The following is a 27,684-nucleotide window of genomic DNA, read 5'->3' as shown; positions in this document are numbered from 1 at the left end:
TGATTTTAGTGAAGTGGGGTTTGGGGATGAAGGGGAGGCTCCAGGTCATGTCCCTGTTTACCTGGAGAATGAGATCCAGGAACCACCTTAAGTCTCCTGCAGCTTCAGTGGGCTTCTGGGCTGCTTGAGGGCAAACGTGGTATGGACTATAGTTGGCTTCTCTGCTTCCCCTCTGCCTTAATGCTTTAAGCTGCAAGCTGTGGTTGAGGGCCATCATGGATGTGACCACAAGAAGTTTACTATGATGGCCTCCCAGCCTCCCCATAAGGCACTTCTATCACAGGGTTTTGCAGGAATAACAAATCACAAGGTGGCAGGGATGTATCATGCTGTTCTGAAGGTAGCACCACCACCCCATCTTGGTAGTGTCACAATGAGACCCAGGTGCCACTGTTCCTGCAGTACAGCATCATAAAGTAATTAGTTTGCCCCATAAGACACATTTATAAACAGGTGATTATCATGCCCCCATGCTCCTTCAACTCAATTTTCTGGTAATTCTGTCTTTAAATCTGCTTGCTGGAGCCTTTGATCACACAGCAGAGCTGTCATTGATGTGTCTGACAGTTGACATCATGGGAGAGAAGGGAGCTTAGTGCTCTTAACATTTCTTTCATGACAGCTTGTTTTCTAATGAAACACTCCAATGAGGATTTTCCATCATAATAAAACAGGGAGCTCTTCCAGAGCACTCAGATTTAGGTAGAAGCTTCTGTTTCCATTCACTAGCAGATTATTTCAAGGCTACAGAACTGAGCTTGTTCTGTTTGCTGCCTTCCTGTACTCTGCTGTCTTTTTACCTAAGCCTCCTAACTCAGGGCAGCAGCAGAGACAGCCAGGTCAAGAGCAATCAGAAATACTAAATATCCTATGCTGCTGGGCATGTTTTGCAAGCAGTGAGGTGCCAAAAAGTTTTAGGAACTATAGACAGATGAGACTGCATTGCCATTGCTTTCATCTCCCCTCTCCTAGGCTGGCATTTGGAGGCTGTCTCAAAGCAAACAGCAGCATCCCGGGATAGAGTTTTAATCAGAGGAAGTGTAGTGATGCACGGATGTACCTGAGAGAGGGCACCTAGATCTGACTGCTGAGCTTGTGTTGAAGGTGACATGTCCAGGAATGAATGGTGGGATTCCAGTGCTGACATCAGAAGGTGCCCTGCCAGTGCATGCATGCTGGTGAAAGCTGGTTCCCATCCCCAGAGTAGGGGCAGAAGCAGGGAGGGTTAGACCATGTCTGCACCTCACTCTGCAGTCAGGCTGCAGCTCACTCTGGATGTGTCCTAGCTCACCTCGATGTGAGTAGTGCTAGGAGAGAGTCAGAGTCCAGGCAGACTGTGGATTCCACCACTGCCCCAGAGCCACAGCTCCTCCACACAGTAATGAGCAAAGGCAGCACTGCCTCTGCCATGTAGAAGTGAGGTTACTTGGAATAACAGTCTGTATGAAGAACCTGCCCTTTTGCTCTCCCTATTGTTTACTGTCAAGAAAATTTGTCTTGCGTGATTAAGACGTGGATGTCTTGGTTTACCAACTTGAGGGAGGCCTTCCTTGTTGGGAAGTGGTATCTTGATGTGGAGCTTCAAGTTCACCTTAATAAGCACCTTTAGCCTCTTTTCTGGTTTTGACTGGGTTTATGCAGAGACTCTTGAGCACATGTTAATTGGGAAAAATGGACACAGGGATATGTCTCTGCCCTTGTGTTGCAGGACAAGGCTGTTCCATGGTTCAGGAGGCATTACAGGATTCACTGCTGCAAGAGGCAAACCTGCCTCTGCCATACAGCTAATGAACTCACCACACTTGTCGTCTGGACCTTGTTTTTTACAGCTTCCCATCCTGGCTGCTTGTTTCTGCTCCTGTCCCACCCCTGCAGGATACTGGCACAGTGGCACGTGTGCCCAGGTTGTGGGTTCTGCTTGCCTTTCTGCCAGACAGATTCCTGGTCCTTATTCATGCCATAGCCATGCAAACAGTAATGCCAATAAAGAGGGGAGAGCTAGAGCAGAGTGGTAACAAATGACCAGAGGTGGAAAATATTCAGGTTGGCTTAAGAAGACCTGCTTCCACCTGTGAAGCTTCTGCCTGAATTGCCTGCAGCAGTTAAGGTTTGGAGTTGGTTCAGCCTTGAAGTCTGTGCTTGATGAAACGGATAGTACTGAATGCAAATTAGTTGCAAAGAATCTAAGAGTGATGAGATCTGCAAAGCACTTCTTAAGCTATTAAGAAGCACAAAAAGCAGAAAAAAAAACCAAAATAATTTTTAATATAAAATCTTCCCAATAACATGCACAGGGGTTGAGCCCGATTAAAAAAAATCAGAGCGTCTAGGCCAAGCTATTTCTCAGATGCAACATGCCAAATGGACTCAGGTTTTTCAAGAAGAGAATAAAATGAGAACTTCCCTTCTGCTCTCAATTCTTTCAAGTCCCTTGAAACCCTCACACTAGCACTCAGCACTTCATCAACAGCCATCTCTCCATGTTGAAGCCTCCAGACTGCATTCCCTGGCAGCGCAAGTGGGAGTAGTGCCAGCTATTTTATTAGGTTTGCACCCATGAAACCCACTAGCAAGGGAGGACCTGACTCCTTGTCCCTGTGGGGCCGTGGTGGGCTCAGTTTTTGCTGCTGCCGTGCGCTCACCGTTGAGTGCTTAGCATGGACTCTCTCACTTGGCTAATGTGAGAGTCCGGGGAGACTGCTGGCTTGGTGCTAACTGGGGTCCTGTGTGAGGACCCAGGGACCAGAGTGAGGTGGAGCTGTGTTGCTGTCTTCAACGTGTGAGGCAAGGTGGGTCTCTGTGTACATTTCCTTTGTGAAGGATTCTGATGAGGGGTAATGACTTGCTGCTGCTTTTGTTTTGCAGCCCCTAGACAAGAATGAGCCTTTCAAAGCTTGCGCCATAGGAGGCAAGCAGAGGGAATGCTGCTGGAGTTAGCCATGATGGGGTATCCTCCTGTATGAGCCTTTTGGAATTGGGTGGACTAGACATTGGCCTCACACAAATTACCACCCACTCTGACTCTTTAATTCTCATTTCTTCCTTTCATTTTAACCTTCCAGAGTAGTTTCAGATTCACTTATTTTAGTAAATGTTTCCTCTTCTCTTAACTTAAATAATCCATCTCCCCAAAGCTGACCTGACAGATGCTTCCCCCGCAGTGACCCTGCGCACACAGCACACTTCATGAAACCCTGGCTTCCATGGGGAAATGCAGCACCAGCAGTGACCCTGCTGGTGTCCCAGCTAAAAATAAAGCCTGTCCCTCCTGGCAGTGTTGGGGTTTGCTTTTAAGTAGGTAGGCAGTTTTACCCATTGGCTGCAATGTGCTCCTGTGCCAGGCAGAAGGCACAGCTTAACCTTCAGAGCATGATGGAGCTGCCTTCCCTCTGGGGAATCACACCAGGAGACTGAAGGTGAGAAGATGCTCCGCTGCACTTGGTGCACCTACGTCACTCCTAAAAATCTGCTGGCTTGCCTGCTGCCTGTCTAGATACATCTCTTTGCTGTTTGTGTGTCCTAGTGAGTCACAAACACCCCTCCTTCCCCCAGCTGTGGCCTTTTCCTGCCTCTGCTCTTCCTTCTTAAATATATAGATTTCTTCATGATTCTCAGTAACTGCCCCAACTCCTGACTTCCCTTAAAAACTCCATGCCTTCTAGCATCAAGCTTCTTTGGCTTGGTTGACCACCTCTATCCCTCAGGCCAAAGCTAGTTTCCCAGCGAAGGCTGAGGGAGGGGATGTGGGAGTTATGTTGGGTTGTGCAGTATTCCAAAAACCTCATCTATTTACTGTTGAAAAGAGAACATGAAGAGGTGGTGCGGTCATAATTTGCAAGTATCTGTATGGCAGCTAACAGCTACTAGGTATGGTGGGCTTGGTGCAATCAAACCAGATGAAGGCGTGGTGGTCTTGGTAGCTGGATTTTGGAAAGACCACAAGGTTGCTGTGGGAGGAGGGGTCAGGGGGGTGATCCAGAAGTGTTTCTATGTCTGCAGCATGGAGGGTTGTTTTGATACAGGCCTCAGATTCACTGAGTACCCATTTTATTCATTTGTCTGCTCATTGAACTCCCACTGCAAAATTGATTGGTTTCAGGGCTTGCTTTGTCTTGAAAAGTGACCATCATTTTGTCAAAGATGTTTTGTGCTTGTTCTTTTACCTGTTCATGTCACTGACCTGAATGCAACACTAATGGTGGCTGTGCCTGGGATAACACTCTTCATATCCATTGCTCCTCACTTGTTGGTGTTGGGGGACTGTTGCTTTTCTTTTGGCATAGCACTTATTTGCCTGTGACTTGTGACAGGTTTCCCAGATGACAGGAGTTGCTGTCATCAGCAATGTCAGGACGAGTGGGGTTCAGAGCACCACCACAGAAGCATGGCTGGGCACAAGAGGCTTTCTGGACTGAGGCAGGAGGGGTAGGGAGTGAGTGTTGACTAAGGGTGTGAAAACAGGCTGTTTGTTCCTGCCTCAGCTGTTGCTCAAGTCAGTCCTTCACTGAAATGTGCAGAAAGAGCGGGACTCCGCAATTTTTCTTGCTGCAGCAGAGTCTTAGGAGAGATTTGGACTTGAAAGCAAGTTAAATGTTTCTCAGTTTGAATTCTCTCTTTGCAGAAAAGGATGAACAAATAATTTTTGCTGTCCCTGAAGGGGACTCAAACTCCTGAGTAAAACTGATGGAAATATGGACTTACTAGGATCCATAATGGAGGCTGTGCCCCTCCGTGGCAGGATAGAAGCTGCCTCTTTTTTTGCTCTGGTGGCTTAAATAGACTGTACAGTGAGTGCTGCATGGGATGAGTATGTTATCCAAGCACATACATTAAGCCAGTGACTCCTGTCATTTTACCTCCAGGATAAGGCACTTCACGTGCTGATCCAAGGTGACACTGACCACATGGTGGAGGGGAGAAACTCGAAGCCTTGTATGCCGCAGTCTGAGATTGTGGGGAGAAGAAAAATTTTCTCCTTCTCTTGTCTGGTTTCAGTGCATTTGGCTGAAGTGGTCATCTCCCATGACTCAGCTGCTGCTCCTATTGGCAGGACTAGTTGTAGCATATTTGGGGCCAGCATGAAGTGTTGGGAGGAGGGAGGAGCCAGGGCAGAATGGAGAGGAATATAGTTGTATGGAGGAAGTAGGATAGGTTTCTGTTGTATGAAATGTTGCCAAAGTTCCTGAGGCATCTCTTTCAATAGAGTGACCTGGCTCTGCTGACTGGGGCTCACTTGGACCTATGCTGATTTATGCCAGAGGAGATCTGGTCCTATGTACTCTTTCTTCTCTTTTGCCAGCCCTCCTCTGATGGTATGCAAATTGACTAGGCTGGAAAGATAGTTCTAGTTTTTAACATGACTTTGTGTAGAAACAGGCTTTTGGAGGGGAGGGTCAAGGGGAGGAAGCTGGTGAAAATGAGTGCTCTGAATACCAGGAGAATGCTATTTCTTTACTTTGGAGATAAATAGCAGTATGATTATTATAAATGTCGCTAGAAAATTCTTCTGATATACAATGTCCTGCATCCAGTTTTCAAATGTTCGGTACTGGTATCTAAGTTAAGACTTGCTGACTGCTGGGAATTGGGAGAGTATCATTGCAGGCGTGTTGGAAATCGAAGGGGAGAAGTCTCATCCTTTTCAAACAGAGTGCTTTGTTGTATGCACTGCCCCCAAGCTGGCAAATGCATATAGGTAATCTTGATTTTTTTTTGACTCTTTTTAATGGACTGGCTTAGCCCTATGACATCTGGGTATGGAATCTGCCTGAATCTGCCTGACGTAAGAATCAAGAAATAACCTCATGTCTTTCTTTGGAGAAAACTGCAATAGTCTCTCATAGTCATCTGTTTGATTTTCTGCAGGAATTGTTAATCATGTTTAGGTGTCCAATGGAAAATCTGTGATTTCAGTGGGTTCTAGGTGTCCAAGCGGGTTAAAAACGAGCTGCTCCATTAAGCTTATAACCACCCTTTGAAATGTGATTCTTTGCAACTCCTTTGGGGGAATATCTGAGGTACACTGGGACCATAGATGAGGCGGAGGAGGAAAGGCTGTAATGGTGAGAAAGAAGGATGTGAGTACTGGGGGTGTCTAGCTCCAGACAATATTTCAGATTACCTGCCCTTGGCAGGACAAAGCAGGGCAGCCAGCCAGCGAGGGCAGACCTGCAGTTGGAACAGAAACTGAAAGGAAAAAGGTGAATCAACCTGTCCAGTAATTCTGTAGTGAAGAACAAATTTCTGCCTGTCTTTGCTGTAGAGATCAGAGTGGCATATGGCTTTATGCAGCCCACAGGGAAAGCTGTCAGAGGGTGGGGAGGGAAGAAATGGAGGTGGGGCAGCAGATAGCCTGGAGACTGCTGCCACTTACTGTAATTGCTGTAGTGGCTCAGCTTCCACTGTTTGTTGTCCGTGTCATCTCTGCAATTACCATATGGTAAATATGACTTGAGTCTCTAGCAAATAACAGAGCTAGTATTAAAAGAGAATCTGTAAACAGCTAGTGCAGAAATGAGCAAAGAGCAATAAACAGCCTGGACTTATGAAGAATGAATTAATCATGGTGGATGCAAGGGTATATTTTTCAAAGCAGTTGCAGAATTAGCAGCTGAAATAACACCAAAGGATTAAGATATCTAAATTGTCAATAAGAGAGATGTGGGGATATATGGTGGGTGAGGGTGCTGTGTGGAGTATTATTTGATAACTGTATTCAAATTGGGTGAATTTACAGGTTTTGGCACCTTCCAAGTGAAGTGGGAGGTATTTTGAGGGTAACCCATAGCTCAGTGCATTTTTCATGCCTCCTCCTGTGCTCAGATCTGCAGAAGCAGTGGGCGTGTTACAGTGTATTTCCCACATCTCAGCTGGAGACCTTGACTTTTTGGTTGAAACTCTGGAAATCTCTGCTTTCGTTCCACACGTGGCAGTCAGCACTGTACTCCTTGTGCCAGTCCCACCGTGCTGGGGGCGCATGGCAAACAGGTGGAAAAATCTTAAAAAATGACCAACACAGTGAGATGTTTCTGTGTATCAGTCTTGATTTAACCTTTGTAGCAGTCCAGTATCTCATGAAAACATATTGTACAGCAGAGCTGAGAGGCAAGTTTTCACTGCCCAGGTGTGGCTTTCCTGCTCCAAAGAGAGCAGATCTGCTGTTGGTTTTGGTGGGAGCAGGCACTGAGTATGGCTCTCCCAGATACCCGTCTGCTTCTGACTGCCTCGAAGATGGAGAATCAAGAGGAGATGAAGATAAATGATTAAAGGGCAGCCTGGGCTAATTTATAAAGATTAAAATAAATTTGTATGCTTTGGCCAAAGAAAAGCTGTGGAGGAGAAGAGCTATTTACAAGTATCTGAAGCATGTAAATCTCAGATAGGGAGGAGAATGGTTGAGAGTGCTCCAAGGACATAATAATGAGAACTAGCAGCATAAATTTTCTTAATTTCATCCTAAATATAAGGAAGACAGCTAAAGTCTCCAAGATAAATTACATCATGGTGGAATCTCTATGGAAAGTTGTGGAAATGCCATCACTTGGATAATTTAAAACTCAGCTGGACAAAGTACTAGGAAATAATGGTCACAAGGGGAAGAAGGCAGTGGAAGTCCCTGAGGCATGGACTAGGCAGCTCTTCTGTCTTTGGTCTAGCTACTCTGAAATAAATGAAATCTGTGCTAATTAGGCTGAGGGCTTTCCTAATATGACAAACAACAACCACTTGTTTTTGCTACAGTAGTAAAGATGCTTTCTGAAGTGTAACCTTCTCCTTTCCCCTCCCAGTTTTCTGCCCAGTCTCCCACTTCCCCATTTTCTGCGTCTGCCTCCATTAATTTTTTTAATATTTTCTTTCTTGCTGAGCCAGAAATAGGCCCTTCTGAGCAGACTTGTGGAGGGTTTATAATTTCTTTTCTGTGTGATGTGGCATTTTTGGTAAAAACTTTTTTTTTGCTGCATATAAACAAAAAAAAGTAATACATTTTATTTTTATTTTTCCTTGAAGGAGAAGTTAAGAAATAAAGCTGTTCTAGAGGATGCGAACAGTGAGTGCCCCAGCTCCTGGGATTAGCACTCAGCACGGCTTGCTGGTGGCTGTCCCAAGAGCCTGAGAGACAAGTAGGGAAGGACTCTCTGCCTGCCTACTTGCACCAAATCCACTACATCATGTGGCTTTTGTTTGCCTCAAATAGGTGTTTTCTGTGAGAAAACTTGTGTTTTTCTTAACGAAGTCTGAATCTAAAGATGAGGTATGACTACAACACCTCTTCTCTCTTTATGTTTCATTTAGCCTGTCTCTGTGTGCAAATAACTATGGGCTGTGCAGCACAAGTGCACTGTTGACAACAAATCCTAGAGTCTTTAATTGTAACAGTTGCAGATCTGTCACCAGAATGCTAAAGAAATGTCAGAGTTGCAGTTGTCATCTGTAGGATGCTGTGAGTCACTAGGTGATATGTTGCACTCTGATGGTGGCACCTGAACCAGCAGTATAATATGTCTGTGAAGCAGGAGCAGTAAATAACACACCCTATGTGCTGCCACAGGCAGTACATAAAATGTCTTTCACTGACAAGAAGTTTTCTTCACACTGCTGAAATGTTTTTCCCCTTCCCCTACTGCTCCCCAAATGGTCTTCACTACTCTTTATAAACCAGCAAGACAGTGTGATGAAAGCCAGTGAATTGAAGGCTGCAGCAGAGGAACCAGTGCCTGATGCAAACCCATGTGTTGTCATGTGCTCTGTGTTGTCTCCTTAAGCTGAAGTCCATGGAAGAGGCAGGGGGACCACTGAGTGGGTGACCAAGTAACTCTACATCTTTATTTCCCTCAGCCTCCTAAACCTAAAAAGGGAAGGTTTTAAGCCAAGTCTTCACTGAGCCTTTCACATCATGAGCATAAGAGTCTGGAGAATGTGGCTGAACCTTCCCTTTCATTTTGGGGCCATTCAGTCATTGGGAAGAATGGGGAGTTCACCTGTAATGGCATACAAGCACTTAAAGGCTTTAAATGTGTTTAGAAATTCCTCTAAATGTGTTGAAAAGGCTAACTGATCCTTGAAGGTCTGCCTCTAAATGTGTAGTGGAGGCTTCCCAGTGACTTCTGAAAGGCCACAACAGTAACTTTTTGCCAACTGCACATGTGGCTATCACTGAGACACTGCAGTGAGCTCCAGGTGCAGTTGGTACCCAGAATGAGTTTGCTCTGGGCCCCTGTGCCCTAACACTGGGATGTGGTGGTCACAAGAAGGCCTGGCCCCCATAGCTGTGCTTCTTAATCTCTTACTATGTGGGTGACTGAGCAATGGGCACAGGTTGACCAGAGGAGTTGTGTTTGAATATCCTCAAATATATTTTTGAATATGTTTTGAATATATTCAAAAGCCAGCTGGATGTGGTCCTGGGCAACTGGCTCTAGGTGGCCCTCTTTGAGCCAGGATTTTGAAGTAGATGGCCTCCAGAGATCCCTGCTACCTCCTGTGTGAACTGCCTTCTTGAAAGTCCTGGAAAAACAACAGTGAGATTGTGTAATATTCATGAAAAGAAGAAACCCTCATCGACATCTGAGCAGATAATACTGCCTTTTAAGCAGGAGTGTGCCCAGTACTACTCTGTATGTCAGCCTAAATACTAGGTTTTGGGGTTTGAATGTCAAAGAGGCTATGGTTCTGGGGGAAAAAAGAGCAGCTCTTGCTGTCTCTCAGGCTGAGGAATCTCAGGCACAGATATGTACGGGGAGTGGAAGAGTGAGCACACCATGGCTCCTAAGGAGGCTGCACTGCCACATTCCATAAAGAAGGATGGCTCTTTAAGTGTGGCTGTGGCTGCCCACTGGAGGCTTTCTGCAGTGTCTGCCCCCTCCTATGTCTGTGTACAGAGCTGTGTAGCAGCTCCATTGTCCATATATCTGTCTGTTCTATACAGATATTTTTCAGGTCAGGTGTGAGCAAGGAAATAAAATGCCTGGCCGGTCAAGTGCAGTCAGTGGGGTATTGGAAAGGGACAATTAAGTACAGGCATCTTTATGGGTTAGCTATTTATGCCCCTGCTTTTTCAGGAGCATCATGAATACTAAAATACAGAAAAAACAGTGTGGACTGGTTCCCCAGGACAAGTTGAGTGTTTGGAGGTTGATCCTAGCTGTACACAGACTTGTGCTCTGCTTGGGCCAGCCCCTGGGATTACCAAATGTAGCTGGATCTCATCACTGCAGCATTTCTGTAAGGAATTAGTAGACTTTGAGTTGTTATGTCAATTAACACTTATTTACCATGCTAGAATGGTGGATATCGCTCAAATTAGTAGAGACACCAGCTTGTAAATATTAAAGACTTGCTAAGAGAGCTGGTAGCTCTTTTTGTGGTAGCATTTTTTGCACTGTTTTGAGCAAAAAGAAAGGCTGCTTTTGACACATACCAAGGGGATTAAACCATAGGCAGCTAATTTTGGGCTTTGGCATGTTTACTGTGAGGTGCAAAGCAACAAGCACCTATAGCTCTCTGCCATAACTTTTCCATTGAGCTGAGCTGTGGGGATCTGTCATGGTCTAGACGTGAATTATGGTGCTGTTTCCCTCATAAAACCTAGCTGGTGCAGTAGTACAGAGGTAAACTACCTATTGCTGTGTCATAATCTGTGTGAAGTCAGCTTGGGCTCCTTGGTTTTTGCTAGTTTCAGATAGGCAGGCATGTGCCATTAGTCTGACAGTTTAAGGCCTGGTCTGTGTTGGAAATTTATACTTGTCAGATAAAATGGATCTGATAACACTGCTGTGGCTTTTGGCATGCAGGTAAAAACTTGCATTCTGGATGCTATTATTGTAGTGATGAGCAAAGGGCTCAATAGCATTTCAATGGAGAAAATTGAAAAATAGGCTTTGTTTTGTATTAAATATTTTACTGTGCTTTTATTTTAGGGGAGGGATGACCATGCATTAGGTATAATACCTCCTCTGTGAAAACTCAGTTATGTGTGTTCTTTGCAGAAAGGCTATAATTTCAATTTTTGCTTATGGTTATGAAAAACCCTGTATGTTCAATCAAAAAGCTTTTATGTGCTTTGGAACTGAGGAATGTGAAGTCATGTTATTAAGCTGAGCCTTATTTCTGTCTCCCCCAGCTTTGGAGCAGGGCTGTGAGATGATGCTGATAGCAGGGCTGGATCTGCTCTGTGCTGGGAACAGATGCTTGCCAAGTGCACCTTGAGCCGTCTCTGCCTGGCCCCAGTGCAGCACCCACGTCTGAGTGGGGCTCACCCCGTGCTGAGATCTAATCAGCTGTCTTTCCTGGCTAGTCTCATTTCTGGGAGAGAGGATGAATGGCCACAGATGTACTCCTATGTCTCATTTATCTGGGAGGTGGGAGGAAGAAGGGAAAAAGAGGGAGGTGCCAGAAGACTTAATCTTATTTCTAGGTCAAATCCAAAGACTTTTTTGATGGTTTAAGGGGCATTTTGCCTAAGTAAGAAATTAATAGGGACTTAGGGGGTTGCCTTTGGTTTTGTATTTAATGAGCAGTGATATTAGGAACTTGGTATGTAGAGGTTACATAGTATCAGCCATCATTGTATTATGTTGCCTCTTGATTTAATTTCTTGTAAAGCCTTCCTTTTGAAAATAATATTACCCTTAAAATCATGTGAGAAGTTGTATACAAAAAGCTAAATTATAAGGTATCAGTATAGCCTTGCCAGCTTCATGCCAAATCCACAGGAGACAAACCATCGGTCGTCTGAAATTCAGCTATTATAAAATAGAATTGTCTCATAGAGCCATAAAGTGGTTTGGGTTGGAAGAGACCTTAATTGTTACAAGCATGGACCATACTACCCTCTGGACTGTCTTCAGAAGCATTTCAAGACTCATCTTTTTATTTATGGGTTCTATTTATGCATTTATAGATGATGTGGCCATTGTTAACTCTGGTAGAAGGAGTTTCTTCCACTAAAATAACTATTATGTGTCTTCACAGTGCTGTTGAATGCTTGCTCATCCTGGTGCAGTGATGCTCACAGCACTTTGTCTCTCTTTTGCATTGATTGATTGCTTTGAACTTACCCTACAGGGGACACTTTCTGGTCCCCTCGCTGCCAATGCCCTTATTTCTGTGTAATCAGTTTGGAAGCAGTAGCAGGGCAGAGACTTGTGGACGAAAATTATGTCTGATAGCAGAGAGGTAGAGGAAATTACGATCCTTGTGATCACCCAGTACCAACTAGGTTTCTACTGTTGCTGTAGCCTCCTGCTATTCACATCCTGTAGAGCCAGGGCAGTGACAGTGCTAGAATGACACCTCTCTTCACCAGATGGGTGTTTTGTCTCACTGGTGTCAGAGAGGTGACACCATGATGCCTCCTGAGTGCCAAGGAGTGACTCAGGATTGTTGTGCAATCCCACCTGGAGGCCTGGTGCTCAGAGCAGGTCTCGAACTGAAGGTTGGCTCCTGTCATAGTCAGCCCTGCTGAGATCAGTGGTGCTGCTTAGAGGAATCTGCTGCATGTCTGCTGCACTCTAGGCAGGCCAGGAGTTCCCTCCACTGGTTTTTGGACTGAGTTTAGTAGCTATATCTTAGTGAGAACATGCACCTTATATAAATGACCTTTTTGACCTGGAGCTACAGAGTGAGTTTTAACTCTTCTGTCCTCTGTCACCTGAGTGTCAAATCATTATCTCAATGTTTTCTTAAGACCAGCTTTAAAATTTAATGCTTTTATTCTGTTATAAAGCATTTTTGTAGCAGTTCTCAACAGGGGGATGACCATAAGAATGCTTCACTATATTTTTCAGTTTGGTTAGGTTACTGTTTTTCATGTTAATGAACATATATTAAGATCTTATTAGACAGCATGGCTGTGAGCAAAGTTCCTGTTGATCCCACTGGGAAGTTTTATCTGTGGCAAAGAATTACAGGATCGGGTCATTATCGTTTCATTTTAGAAAAATGATTGTGACCTCTACTTGTTGTCAAAGCAAATGAAAATCAGTGAAGAAAAATGTTCCTGAACTCTGAGATTTTAGTCTAAAACACAGCCTGAGTTTGAAGATCCTAACACACAAACAGAGGCTACCCTGGTAGAGATTGTCTTTGAGATAACATAATATTAGTTTGATAAATAATAGTACGATTCTCCTCTGCTTAAAATAAAATTAAAAATTTAAACAGAACTGGCAAGGTCCTGGAGTGTGTTGAGGAATGCCTAGCAATAGACCATCATGACATTATAGAAGGTAGACAGTGTTAATTACAGAAGTTGTTTGTCCCACAGAGAAAGAGGTTGGTGGTAGCAGTGATTTATTTCAGAGGGCATTTAGTCATTGCACTATTCCTAGACAAGGCTCTTAATTTAAGTGACACTTAGACTCCTAAATAATTTTTGAAACCAAATTTAGGTGCTTGAGTCACATATTATGTTTTTGAAACTACTCCTGTCTTTCTGTCAGCCATTTCTACATGGCTGATCTTGGAAGACACAGCACCTACTGGAAGTGGTACAGGAGCTGGGAGTTGAAAGTGTTGAGAGGTTGGTGGATACCTGCCAGCAGCTGCAGTATGGAAAAGGATGATCCAATGTGCCTGGGGTGTTTTTGGAGCTGCTGTGCTCGTGCAATGCAACTGGTCTCTGTGTGCACCTTGTGTCAGAGGCACCTGGGATGTGTCATCTTTGCTGTCATGTGCACACATCTACCTTGCAGCCTAGAGATCTTGGGCTTGCTCATAGTCACTGGCCTGCATGTTCACTGGCCCTTTCTCAGAGGTTTCCCAACACCCTGCAGCCCGAAATCTAGGCAAATACTGTGCAGAGAGAGAAGGAGGAGAAAATGGTAGCATCAAACTGAATGAGTTGTATTTGCTGGGTAGCTCAGTCCTCCCTTTTACCCTGAGCTGTGCAGGCACTGGGATGTTTTAGTGAGATTTCAAGGTTTGGGCTGGGGCTGTCTAGCAGTCCTCACTGGTGCTGAGGTCCCTCTCATCCCTGGGAGCTCAATCAGGCAGCAGGGCTTTAGGATACAGGTGGATAGGTAAGTAGGCGTTGGAGTGGGAAGGTATGTAGGCGAACATGGGAGAATTTCAATCTTCTGAATTAGTCCACGCAGCATGAAGAACTGTATTGTTTTTTAATATCAAGGGTGTCAGATATGGATTTGTGATCCTGATACTGCATAATCAATTCTCTTCCCTCTGTTGTGCTTTGTCAGGAACAGTTTTGTTCATTTGCAGTCTGTGTTCACACTTTCCCTCCTGTTTTGCTGTCTTTATAGATTTTTATCTGAAAGTTGAAAATGTTTTTGTTGATATTGGGAAGATTGCACCCGCTTTTGGAAATAGGCAGGCAACGCAGTATGATGATAAAATAGCCATTTGAGATGCATTTATTACTGCTGATAACACAATAATGTTGTCTGGAATATTTACAGTTCAGAGAGGAGGGTGGATCTCCTCGAGTGTTCAGGAACTAGTTCATCTGTTTGAACTGCTGTCATCTGAAGTTCAGGCATCTTGCTCTAAACTGCCTGACTGGGCACCCTCTTGAGAAAGTAGAGAGAGGTATAAAGGGAATTAATCCATTCTGGAAATGTAGGTCTTAAATATATCTTTTGTGTCAGCACGGGGTGGGATGGGAAGGATCATTCCCTGGAAATGAGTGTCTCTTTCCTCTTACTACAAAGGGAGCCTGAGAGACTTGGTTTGACTTGCTGCCCAAGATTTGGGTAGTTACAGTAGGGGAAATGAATCCCAGGCCTGCTCATTTGGCAGTACAAACCTCAATGAAAGTTAGTGGGAGTTAAGGCTTTTGAACCTTCCAAGTGCTGTAGATAATGCCACTATTAAGGTTGATGTTTCCTGTGAGATATTTGCCTGTGTCTGGACTCACAAATGTGATTTGTCAGTTAAGCCTGTGATCAAATTCTTCCAGAGGCCCATGATGAAGGAAGGAGAATAGTGTGATCCATGATAATGTGAAGGGTTCAGAATCCAATTTTAAGTGGTGCAAGCCCTACAGCAATGTAATCTGTAAGTAATAGAAGGTATTATTGGGCAGTGATATGCCAAATCTATGTGCTACATCAATCAGCTCCATTGTTTTTGTATGGTATTTTAGGTTAGAGATTACTTTCATTTTAGGAGATATTTTAAAATATATCAATTTCTTAGGGATGCAGAGGGAATGGTAGGGGGTATGTGCATTTTGCTCTGTCTTCTGAGTTTTATGAGCACAACTTTTCCTAAATGTAGCATTTTTGTAGGTTTCTGTGACCACTTAAAAGCATGATTATTGATGTAAAATGTGACTGTCCAGATGGCAAAGGAGAAGCTAGTGATAAATGGCCTTTGGCACTTGCCAAGCATAAGTCTTCTGCCCTGTTTCTGATTTGATACCTTTACATTTTAACATGGACTCCCCATGCATCAGAAGTTTGGGGGAGCCATAGGACCCTTCTGCAGACTCTGCAGCCTGTTAGGAAAGGAACTTTGTGGGAATGATTTGGCTACAAAGGTACTCCATGATTTATGACTAAATCATGTCTTACAAATTGACTTCCTTTGGAGATTGGTCACTGGTCTTAAATGGTACTTTTAATGTTTCTAGAGACTGCTTGTTTTATTCCTTGGGTTCTGAGTCAGGGGGGTCCTTAGGTTTGACAGCTAGTGCTATGTGTTGGGGATAACTATGGCATCACTAGGTGAGTGGTAGCTGAGCACTCAGTTCTCCTCTTGCACATGATGTAAGTCAGGAATGAGCTATATTTTATATATATATATCTATATGAGTTTATATATATATATATATGAACTATTTATATATATGTATATGTATATATACACACACACACTTTTCCTCTGTATTATTTTTCTAGCAATTGATCTTCATCTGCAGGGCATGTAAATGCTTCATTTTGTTAGAGTCCCTGCTAAATACCTTCTTCAAAGTGGCAGAGACAGCCCATACATCTGTACCAGTACTCTTCAGTGGTGAGATACTGAAGTGCATTTGGGTAAATGTTGCATCTTCCTTCTCTCTCATGCTTCCCTCCCCCCTCTCTGTTTTGTTTGTTTCAGGTTCTTGGCCTTTTTGGATCTACACAGTGGAAGTTGCATCTTGTGTATGGCGTGGTTAAGCTTGCAGCCTGTCACCTCAGCCTTCCTCCATTTTGGGCTGGTTACTTTTGTGCTGTTTTTGCATGGTTTGCAGGTGGATGCTGGCCTGACGGGAGACTCAACCAGTACAGTACAAAACAGCTCGTGTTCAGGATCTTTTGACTGCAAGGAGGGTGTTATCCTGCCAATATGGTACCCAGAAAACCCATCCCTTGGGGACAAAATTGCCCGTGTTATCGTATACTTTGTAGCGCTGATCTACATGTTCCTTGGAGTCTCCATCATTGCAGATCGTTTCATGGCATCTATAGAGGTCATTACATCACAGGAGAAAGAAATAACAATTAAGAAACCCAATGGAGAGACCACAACAACCACCATTCGGATTTGGAATGAAACTGTTTCCAACTTGACCCTTATGGCTCTGGGCTCCTCTGCTCCTGAGATCCTCTTGTCTCTGATAGAAGTGTGTGGGCATGGATTCATAGCTGGAGACCTGGGGCCATCTACAATTGTTGGCAGCGCTGCTTTCAATATGTTTATCATCATTGCCATCTGTGTTTATGTGATCCCTGATGGGGAAACCAGGAAGATAAAACACCTGAGGGTTTTTTTTGTCACAGCTGCATGGAGCATCTTTGCTTACATCTGGTTGTACATGATCCTTGCTGTCTTCTCTCCAGGTGTGGTTCAGGTTTGGGAAGGCCTGCTCACTCTATTCTTCTTTCCACTTTGTGTCGTTCTGGCCTGGATAGCAGATAGACGTCTACTTTTCTATAAGTATATGCACAAAAAGTACCGTACTGATAAGCACAGGGGCATTATCATAGAATCAGAAGGTGATCACCCTAAGGGAATTGAGATGGATGGCAAGATGATGAACTCTCACTTTCTAGATGGGAACTTAGTGACTGTGGAGGGGAAGGAGGTAGATGAATCTCGCAAAGAGATGATCCGAATCCTAAAGGACCTGAAGCAAAAGCACCCAGAAAAGGACTTGGACCAGCTGGTGGAGATGGCCAACTACTATGCCTTGTCTCACCAGCAGAAGAGCAGAGCTTTTTATCGTATTCAAGCAACCAGAATGATGACGGGAGCTGGCAATATTCTGAAAAAGCACGCAGCTGAGCAAGCCAAGAGAACCACTAGCTTGCATGAGGTACGGCCAGAAGAACCTGAGGAATTCATCTCCAAAATTTATTTTGATCCATGCTCCTACCAGTGTCTTGAGAACTGTGGTGCCGTTCTCCTGACAGTGGTGCGGAAAGGAGGGGACATGTCCAAGACCATCTATGTGGACTATAAAACAGAGGATGGCTCTGCCAATGCTGGTGCTGACTATGAGTTCACAGAGGGGACTGTTGTCTTGAAATCTGGGGAGACCCAGAAGGAGTTCTCGGTGGGAATTATTGATGATGACATATTTGAGGAAGATGAGCATTTCTTTGTGCGGCTCAGTAATCTCCGTGTGGTGGAGAGTGAGGAACCTCCAGAGCTCAATAACTCCCCTTACCCAAAGGCCATGTTGGCTTCTCCTTGTGTGGCCACAGTGACTATACTGGATGATGACCACGCTGGCATCTTCACATTTGAGTGTGACATTATACATGTCAGTGAGAGCATTGGTGTGATGGAAGTCAAAGTCCTAAGGACATCAGGTGCACGGGGTACAGTCATAGTGCCATTTAGGACAGTAGAAGGGACAGCGAAGGGAGGTGGAGAAGACTTTGAAGACACTTACGGGGAGTTGGAGTTCAAGAATGATGAAACTGTGTAAGTACCCCATTAATTTCTGTTCTCGGGTCTAGTTACGGTATTTAACCCCACATTCTGAGTCCATTACAGGTGAATGCTGACAAGGGACAGGCTTCTTTCTTCAGCTTTCTATCAGTTTCCCTGCTTACCTCTATCAGGCAAGAGCCGACAGCAGGATTTAAGAGCTCAAAGCTCTTGTCCCTTCCCTCTTGGGAATGACAAATTAAGGCTTAGAAATACTAGGGACCAGGGGATAGGAACAAAATACATCATTCTCTGAGGTCCTGTAATAAAGCTAAGGGTTAATTGAGAGTTAAAGTAGAGGAAGAAGAAAAAAAATAGGTTTTTCTTGGCCGGGCAAATACGGGGAAAGCCTCTTTTTGAACACCAAACATAGGGAACACAGGATTTTATTGCAATCCCTAGATTAAAGGTTCATAACAATTATTCCCAACCATGCAAGAGCTGTTCAGTAGTCCTGGGGTTTTATTTTCACATGAGCAATACTTCATACCTGCATCCCTAGGCTTGCCTGTGCAACTGGCAGGCCTGTGTGGCAGCTAATTCCCAGCACAGGCAGAGCTGCAAAGCTATTCTGCTGAACCTGAAATCCCTGCAGTCTTTATGACTCTATGGTCTACCTGTATTTCCCAAATCACCTTCTCTATAATCGCTCTATGTCTGTTCATTTGCTACCTGTGGTTTTCCCCTTTATAAAATACTGTGGCAAATGGCAATTATGGTCTAAAGCATTGCAGATCACAGCCTGCCTGTGTGGCTCCATGACCCAGTGTTTTCATACAGAATAAATAAGGAAAGCAGCACCCATCCTGTTAATTCAGCTTTTTTTTTTATTGCATACTAAGTAGCTGATGCTAAGCTAGGAAGTGATAAAGACCAGAGAGGCGAGAATGACTAATTGCTCTAAGTACCTGTTGTTAACAGTAGTGAGGAATGAGAAAAATCCTTTAGTTGAGCAGGGAGGACAGAGGTGTGAGCCTGGTGCTAAAACTCCTAAATGCCTAGTTCCTTTTGTTAAAACCTAATCACTTGACCTATCACAGGATGAATTGTGCAGGCATGTATTTGACATCAGAGAAAGGAAATATTTGTACCAAACCTCCCAATACAGTGTCCAGAAGGATGTTAATATATTAAATTATTTGAAGTAGGGATGTCCTAATTTGATAGGCCCTTCTGTTTTAGCCCACTAAACCGTTTAAATCAGCTAATAGCCACAGTCTTGATGCTTGATTATATGTTCTTCCTGGTAGAGGAAGAGAAGCTCCTGTTGGTTGGCTTCAGCCACTGCCAGAGCTGGAAGGGGATCAGCTGTCCTAATCTGGCCTGACTGCAGGTCAGTCTCCTTAACTCCTTAACAAGCTGATTTCTGTGGAGAAAGCAAAGAAGAATGTTAGGTTTGTGGTTACAGTCTGCTGTGAGCAGGCTACCTAAAATATGATGGGTACTTCTTTGCTTTAACGAGGTCTTGAAGCAGAGACTTTCCTTGATTGAAGAAGACCATCAGTGAAAGGCCAGCAGATCTGGGTACCAGAGAGTACTTGAGCTGGCTAATGGAAGTCTTCTTTTTGTCTTTGAAAAGTGTGACAGAAGGTCAGAGCATACCCATACAGTTACTTCACTTGGGTTAAAACAAATCACTTTCAGCAGAACCTTGTGGCATAGACTCTAATAAAAAACAGACAGTCCAGAAAACATGTATGTGTAAATTACTTAACACTGTAGTTTTTGACCCAGCAATGGCCTAGAACATGGACAAGACATTTGTAGTGCATTTAAAATGGTTACCATACCTGATGCATTAATGAGACTTCTGCATCAGAAGCCTGCTGGGATCAAAGCCCACTAGCCACAGTGGCCATGGAGATAATGTGGCTATCAGATTTTAATTTATTTGGAAGCTGGAATTAGTGTAGTGGCTCAAAATAGCATTTAATCAAGCTAATAAGCCTAACAAGGAGGGAGATCATATCAACCAGCACATATCTTTATTCACTCCCTATTTACTCCTTTATTCATACCTCCAGGAATTATAGGAATGGAATTTTAGTCTGGAAACATGGAGGTCATTTTCAGTAGTCAGTCTTTGGCCTTTAAATTCACTGAACGTAGGTCTGTTGCTGCATTTTGCTAGCTCCTCTTTGAGGTCCAGGTTTCTAGCAACTGTAGAAGCCTGGAAGCAGTAGTAGGTGTGTTTAATATTTTCTTCCTTCTCTACTTTCTAAATCTGAATGCAGAAAAATAATTTTGAGTAAATATTCAGGCTGCAAACAAATTTGAAGTGACTTAGATCTGAACTTTTGGCTTCAGACCCATAATGCTGCTATTCCAACGAACAGTTTGCTCAGCCCAGTTTTTGAAGATGGGTTTGTAGGATGTTTGGTACAGTTTTGCTGACCCAGAGGGCAGTGTTGCTTGGTACGAGGCTGTCTGAAGACACTGGGTCACCAAATAGCCAGAGCATTGCCTGGCTAAATATTTGAGTCTGCCTCTTAGATGCCTTGCCACTGAGGAGGATCCACCACGAGGTGTTGACATTCCCTACACACTGAAGCAGGGGAGCCAAGAGTCCATTAAGCCCAGTACAGAATAGAGAGGACAGCAGGGAGACTCAGGCAATACAAAGGGAGTCAGAAAGCAGCAAGAAATTAATGTGCTGCCCACTTCAGCCTCCTGTTTAAATCCTTGCCTAGGAAAAGTGGATTTTGGGCTCTAGTTTCCATGCTGGTGTAAAACTCCTACACCAGCGTGCCCATCTCACTGCCTTAAGCTTCTCAGTCTTCTCATGGAGTCACTTTTATAAGATTTCTTGACTCATGGAGGAGAAAAATTATTTAACAGCATCTTGCAAACATGTAAGACAGCACTGAACATGCCATGGCTATGCATGTATGTCAAGGCTCTGCAGAACTGCAGGCACCAAGAAGCACTGATCTGTGTAAACTAAAGGACAGCAAAGCTTCAGTTCATGCTCTTAGCTTGTTCTCCATCACATGAACTTGAAAACTCACATTGTGCAGCAGCAGGTGATCTGAGAGCAGTTTGTTGGTTAGCCTCCCAAATTGTAGCAATGGCTGAATTAATCTGAGGGGCATTGGATTACACAGCACCCCTGAGATCAAAATGTCGGAGAGGCACTGCCACCTACCAGATCCCAAGGACCAAGGATAAAGACTTTCCCTGGAAACTAAATGGAGAACAGGTCTAACAACATAAAATAAACTGTCTCAGGATTGGTTTTGAGAGGCTTTCCCTAAAATATATGGGACCAAAAAAGCTGAGTTAATGTGAGCTATACAGAACAAGAGGGAAATGGGTCCTGCCAGCGGTCTTGCTTATTGCCTCTGTGATTCTTTCTAGACTAACACAGTCAAAGTTTCCTTACTCACTTTTGGGTGCACAAGAGCACCCAAGAGCACACTCTTGGGAGCACAAGAGAATACAGGCCAAGATGAGGGTAATTGAAGCAATGCCATTATTACCAAAATGTGGTTCTATGCAGAGTGTGATTGTGTGTGTACGTATGGAAGTGTTTGAGTGTTGGATAGCTGTGAATCAAGCCATATAATATTGGATGCTGTCATCTGTTGAGAAAGGAATTGATCAAATCTCAAATATTTGATTATGCTGCCTCCTTTTCAATACATTTGTTATTTCTGAACTCCTGCCCCAGTGAGGGCCAGATATAACCTAAGCAGCTAGAGTGGAATCCTAGCTGTCTTGTTGACTAAAAGGATCAATCATCCCAAAAGCTTCTTTTTTTTTTTTTCTTTTTTTCTTTTTTTTTTTTGTTGTTTTTTTTTTTTTAATTATTTTTTTGTTTTGTTTTGTTTTTTGGCAAGATGACTGAATACTTTTCTTTCAAATTATTTTGTATGGAAATAAATGTTAGGTTCTTGAAGGTATAAAAATGTAGAAGAATGATTGACCCTGCTGCTTTATCATGTCTAAGCAATAAAGAAATCATTAAGAGCCAGAAGCAAAAAATGAATTGAGTTTTAAAGGATTTTCCTTTTACATTAGAAAAAGAACTCCTATCAAGTCATTCAATTTAATTTAAATTTTCTCTGTTTAAATTGTTTCTTTTGTTAAAAACTGTTTAAATTCAGATGGAAATTTGTCTGTGTCTTGTTTTAGAACGTTTGGAAAAATACACAAGTTACCAATAGCTAGTTGACATGCTAGACAATGAAGTTCTGTAGTGGCCCTGTCACTGGCAGCAGCTGTACTGAGTTAAGGCTTAGGCCATGAGGTCTACTTTGGTAAGTGCCTTTGTTGCTTGCTAAGTTACTTGCAGGACTTGCAGACTACCAGAATTACAGCTACTTGCCCTGAGCCTTCACAGAGTGTTGCCCGTGGCTCAGGAAGGAACTGGCTATTGAGACATGCCGTGGTCTTAAGCTGGTATTCAGTGGGCTGCAAAGCCTCTTTGTGAAGTCAGTGTGTCTAAACTTTGGTAGCACATGGAAACCTAGAGTCCCTTATCTATGAGTGTGTTGGGCACAGTGCTTGATATCAAAAAGGCTGTCCACTCCTTTTATATAGAGACTGCTGGAGACAAACATATTAAGCCTGCCTTGGCCAGCAGTGAGATACTGTTCCTTCCCTTCAGGATTTGGGCAGGATGTTGTGCAAGTTGCATGTTGCCTCTCCTTGTCTGCTTCTCCCCAGAGAATCCCACAGGCTGCTTTGTGTATGGCTGTGTCTGCACCATGAGTCACTGTGAGCCTTGGGCTGTCTCCCAGGGTGTGCTTAGTTTGGTAATGCTGGTCTTCCAAAGGGCTGCCACGGCATTGTGCAGTGAAAAATCATCCTCCTGTTGGGGCCTTCAGACACTTTCTGGCAGGGGGCTCATGAAATGCGTGTCTTTGGGTGCATGTGGTGGCTAGAGGTGGTCCTGTCTGGATCAAGGTCACTTTGGTGCTGTGCCCCAAGGCTGCTGGTTACCAGCTGCCCCAGGGCAGACAGCACATGCTGGTGCTGCTACCCTCTCTCCTGTGTGTTTTGCCACCCTTGTTTGGTAGGAAGATCAGTATCCCTTCCTCCTTTTCCCCTCCTGTCCACCAGGGCATGGACACAGAAACCCTGGTCTAACCCCTTGCTCATTCACCTGCCGTGATGGCTGATGGCTTCTTCCAGCAGATCCGGTGAAGGTGATAGTGGAGAAAAGGAAGTGTCAGTTTTCTGGTTGAAGGATGTCACACTGAGGCTTAGCATCATTAATTGGCCTTCCTTTTTGCCATGCAGCACTTGAGGAAACTGTCAACTTAATTTTTTTATTTGATCACCTACACAGTCATGATTGTATCATTTTGAGGGGAATGCTATTATTGATACTTATCTCCTTTGCTTGGTATTTCATCAGTAGATCTCATGGCACATTGCAAAGTAGATTGAGAGACAGTATTCCCATTTTGCAGATGTGGAAAAAATACAGAGAAAGTGACTTCTCTTCCTTCTGGATTACCCAGCAGGTGGAAAGCAAAGACATGAATAAAAACTGATCTCCCTGAACTGCTGACCTGTGCTCTATCCAGAGGTCTGTGTGGATCGAGCTTATAGTTTTCCATTACTCAGGACCACACTGAATTTTTGCAGATTCACTGACCTCTCTCCAGCTGTTGAGAGTCAGGATGGTACAGATGTAGGCAGTAACTGGAATATCTCACTATTCCCCCAAGCTGACAACAGAAGCTGCAGTTTTGGATGTTCATTTTCCTAAATTAAATTTTGGCTACATGACATGGAGGTCTGCTGCATCAGCAGACTTTGCTTTATTTATATTAACTGTGATGACTCAAATTAATGACCAAGGTAATAACAAAATTATTTTGGTACTTTAGTCTGAAATCTTGTTCAATAGCTGTCATACACCATACACTGACCCTAAGGCTCTGAGTTCTAAGAAGACAGCCTTAAAAAAATTAAGACTTATTAGTGGGATTCCAGGCAATGAGAATTTGTTGTGTGCAGCTGATGCTTTCCTTCTCTCAGGAGGGAATGCTTCCTTCCCATTAGAGCCTATTGAGTTTGAATCCTCTAAACTTTTCTCTAGTTTGTCTCTAATATTGGGTAAGCACCTTCTGGCTTTTTCCTGCTTCTACACTTAAATTAGAAGTCCTTGATCCCTATTTTAGTAAGGGAAAATAGTAGCAGATGCCCTCCAGTTAAGCAAACTTACCCCCACTATTTTGCCAGTGGTAAGGCTGTTGTATTTGCTTTTTGCTGTGAAATTCTCCTGTCTGTTTTCTTAGCAGTATCTCAGCTGTATTTAATTTAATTGATTCCTTTACATACATTCACAGATGCTTTTATTTCTGCTGCAGGCTGTCCCACTATGAGGTCTAGGTGATGTGACCTGCAGGGGATTAGTGTAAGGTGTCAGGGGACTGTTTCTGGAGTGTCTGTAAAAGCAGCTTGCAGAAATGTGAGACCGTGACACCACACTGGGAAGAAGAGAAGCCCTGAGCTGACCTTTACCTTCCCAGATAGTTCTGTTGGCAGGTGTCTGAGGGATATACTTGCCCTCTGTCCATGAAGGACGAACAACATCCTGTCTCAGGGACTGTGACTTGCCCAGAGGCATTATGTGACAGTGTTAAATAGGAGAGGCCTGGGACCTCAGCTGAAAAATGAGGCACGAGGCAGAGATCAGCTCTTCAGCAGCTCCTGGGAAGCTTATGGATTCTTCAAGAAGTCTCTTCAAAGGGACATTCTGGAGTGTATAGTAGAGGGCAGTGATATTCCTAGTTTAGGGCAAACACAGGGAAATTAACCCTGACACAACCAAGTTTTAGGTTTAAAAGCAAACAAAAGACCAGAACTGATCCAAGACAAAACAAGTTTACTGTGGTTTTGCCTGCTTAACTCATACTGACTTATGCCTTACTGAGTGATGTACCTTTGCAAAATGAGTAACTTAGAGATCATGCTGTTTACACGCAGGGTTAGAGGCACAGGTTGTATTTGTTTCCCACATGTAAAGAAGGAGGAGAAAGCACAGTTTGAATGATGCAGCCTCAGGAGATTAAGAAGAGATGCTGGTGGCAAGGTTGATGGACATCCCATCATACATGCTAGGATTTTGTTTTTGAAAGCCAACAGTGGGAATGCTACTTATGGCATCCTTATAAAGTGTCTGTGACTCTGACTTTTAACAAATTAGACTGGCAGTAGAGTTTGTGTTAAGTATGGACTTACCCTTCTGTAAATGAGATGAAGAGAACAACGGCATCTAAAGAGGTCCTTCAGCATGTTTTTGATGTGATTAAAGAGAAGCAGCTCATGCTGATGCAAGATGGTAGCTGTTTCAAATAAGAGCTGATTTACCTGTTGCTAGCAGTGTGTTTGGTTTTTACTTACCTCATCTTAGGAAAAAAGGTGATAAAAGAATTTGCTATGCTAGCTGATTGAAGCACCAGGGACCAAGTTCATCCTCCATTTAGCTTCAGTGAAAACAGCAGATTAAAGCTAGGAGGAGGAATGTGGACTCATACTTATTTACAGCTGTCTTAGCAGATGGGCTGTGGACAGATGAGGCCCCTCAAGTCTCTGCCTGGCTGCTGGGTGCCAGCATGTATTGTTGAGAGCATTTCAGCTGAAGTCAGTCCTGGTGTTGAGCAGGCACTGGCTGCTTCCTGGGTTGGGCCCTTAGGTGGATTGTGCTGGAAGGGCAGTGAGATGGAAGTCTGAATATCAGATAGGACCAGTTCTTCCTGCCAGCCTTTGCAGAAACTGCCCTAAGGAGACATCTGCTGAGGTGCCCCAAAGCCTGAGCAGCTTCATGTGGAGCATGGTGCAGCCCAGATCTGGACTGCAGTAACTGGAAACCCTCCTCTGAACAGCACATTCCTGACAGCCTCTGCTTATCCTGGCTCTCTTCTTCCACATTATCATGTGGAGACATTCCAGGTGTTAAAAGCAGACCAGGACTTGATGCTGTACTCCATGTGAGCAAAAGCCATGGCTCTGTTCTCCTGCTCCTTCTGTTAGATGGTGGAAAATCTCCTTTGGTGTTTCCAGGTGCTGAGGAAGAAAGAGACTTCTTCTCTCTTCCCCATTCACCTCTCCAAAGAGTTTCGAGGAGTGGCTGCTCCTGACTGTGCTGTGGCTGTTTGGCTGAGTGTGTTATTGACGGTTTATCTCCTGCTGCACTTACTTAGTGCTCTGTGTAAAAGTATGTGTTTAAAGAGAAATGGGTTAGGACTTGCCTTTTGTGCTTCTGTTTTTCTTTCCATGAGATCAGCAAGCCAAATGTGTCCTATCATAAAATTACCTACCTGAGCACTATGCTATTTCACTTTTATCCTTTAGAGAAAAAAGGGTGATAAAGCGATCAATATTTAATGTAAAAATTTTGCTCTGCTTATCTGTGCTTTACCTGTCTCCCCTCTTGGGTTGGTCTCTCCTTTACCTCATCTGCTTGAGAGTTTTGGTTTAATACTGCTATCTCTGTTTCCCTTCATAAAGACAACTAGATCAGAATGCTATTTAGGAAGGATGTACCAGGACCAGTGTATCGACTTTGCAACATATCAAATGCTGTGTTTTCTAAGACATTGAAAATGGTTACTTTTGGGATGGGTTGTGGTGGGCTTTGGTAGCTCACAGTAGTTTTCTCATTCTGGTGTAACTGGGAGGAGCGAACATGTGAGCTGGCAGTTTTTCCCAGATGTGTCCTGTTAGCTGACATCACCACCACTTCTGAATAATGCAGAAGCACAGTGAGCAGACTATGTATGAGCAATAACTGTTTGCCTAGTAGCTGGGCTCCCAGGGTTTCATCACCTGGATCCTGGAGATGAGTATCTGAAAGCTGTGGCAGAGTGGAGGAGCCTAGCTACTGCTGGTGTGGAAGGCTGTAGCACTGGGAAAGCATGAGGAGCTGTGCACACTATCTCAGCGGCATGGTGCCTGTCCTATTGGAAAGTCTTAATTTTCTATGATTAGCAAATTCTTGACATAATTGTCTTTCTTGCTTTTTTTGCGGCCTGAGAAGTAGAGCAGTGCTAGATATGGTCTGTGGGAGTAGTAGATCCCCTCTGTGTTCCTGTGCAGTGTTTTTGGCCATCCAGGAGCTGGAGTGGGTGAGGTGCCATGGTGCAGAGACAGCATGGCACCTGGGTTTGCAAGCCTGGTGCTGTAGCTCCCCTGGAAAGATCTGGTTCATGATGGAAAAACTGAGTGAGTCCAGATTAAAATGAAGTGCAAAATTCAAGGATAAAATAGGCCACTGGCTTTGGGTGCTCAGGCAATGGAAGCATGGCCAGCCTCAGGGGAAAAAGCTGCTTTGTTCTGGGGTCACTCCATCTGTCTCTGAGGGACCAGGGTGGTCATTCACAGCTCTGGGGCATTAGAAAGCAGGACAAGTGGATGAACAGGCTGAGGGAGGACCCTTCCCAGCATTTGCTGTATTGACTGACGGCCCTGAATTCCCTAGCCTGGGACAAGGCCAAATGCCTTTGGAGACAGCTTCTTGGAGTCTTTCTGAAGAAGGCTGAGATTCCCTCGTACACATAACCTGACGTGTCATATCTCATGTGACGCTGTATTTCCTGTCCCCACTCTGGGAATAGAGCCCAGCAGTTACCTGGGCAGGGAATGGTGACTGCTGTTGGCGAGGGATTTGTCCCTTGTGGTGCAAGGCAGGCAAAGGAGTTTCTCAGGGCTGTGAGGTTTTTGAAGGAGAGGAACAAGTATGCAGCATCAACAAACTTCTGCTAAGGGTACCTTTCTTTCAATTTGATGGAGGGAGATGATTTTTTGAAGTGAATTGCTGTATAAGGTAATGGCCTGCTCCCTGGAGAGAAC

At 44.0% G+C, this 27,684-nt stretch overlaps 1 protein-coding gene across 8 annotated transcripts in view; it reads left to right on the top strand.

Moving 5' to 3' along the window:
- Nucleotides 1–27,684, top strand: part of SLC8A3 (solute carrier family 8 member A3) — a 112,031-nt gene that overhangs the window by 3,578 nt on the left and 80,769 nt on the right. For 6 of the 8 annotated variants that reach the window (XM_077784118.1, XM_077784117.1, XM_077784116.1 and 3 more), the window contains exon 2: nt 16,060–17,871. In XM_077784118.1, coding sequence (XP_077640244.1) covers nt 16,106–17,871 — 1,766 coding nt within the window. In that variant the 5' untranslated portion in view covers nt 16,060–16,105. Of the gene's footprint in view, nt 1–16,059; nt 17,872–27,684 lie in introns of those variants that run through there. The other 2 variants (XM_021540746.3, XM_077784120.1) reach the window with 2 other exon arrangements.

Source organism: Lonchura striata, chromosome 6 (genome assembly GCF_046129695.1).
Source record: "Lonchura striata isolate bLonStr1 chromosome 6, bLonStr1.mat, whole genome shotgun sequence".
Classification (NCBI taxonomy): Eukaryota; Metazoa; Chordata; class Aves; order Passeriformes; family Estrildidae; genus Lonchura; species Lonchura striata.
Note: the sequence above shows the minus strand (reverse complement) of the source record. Positions and strands in the feature narration are given on the sequence as shown.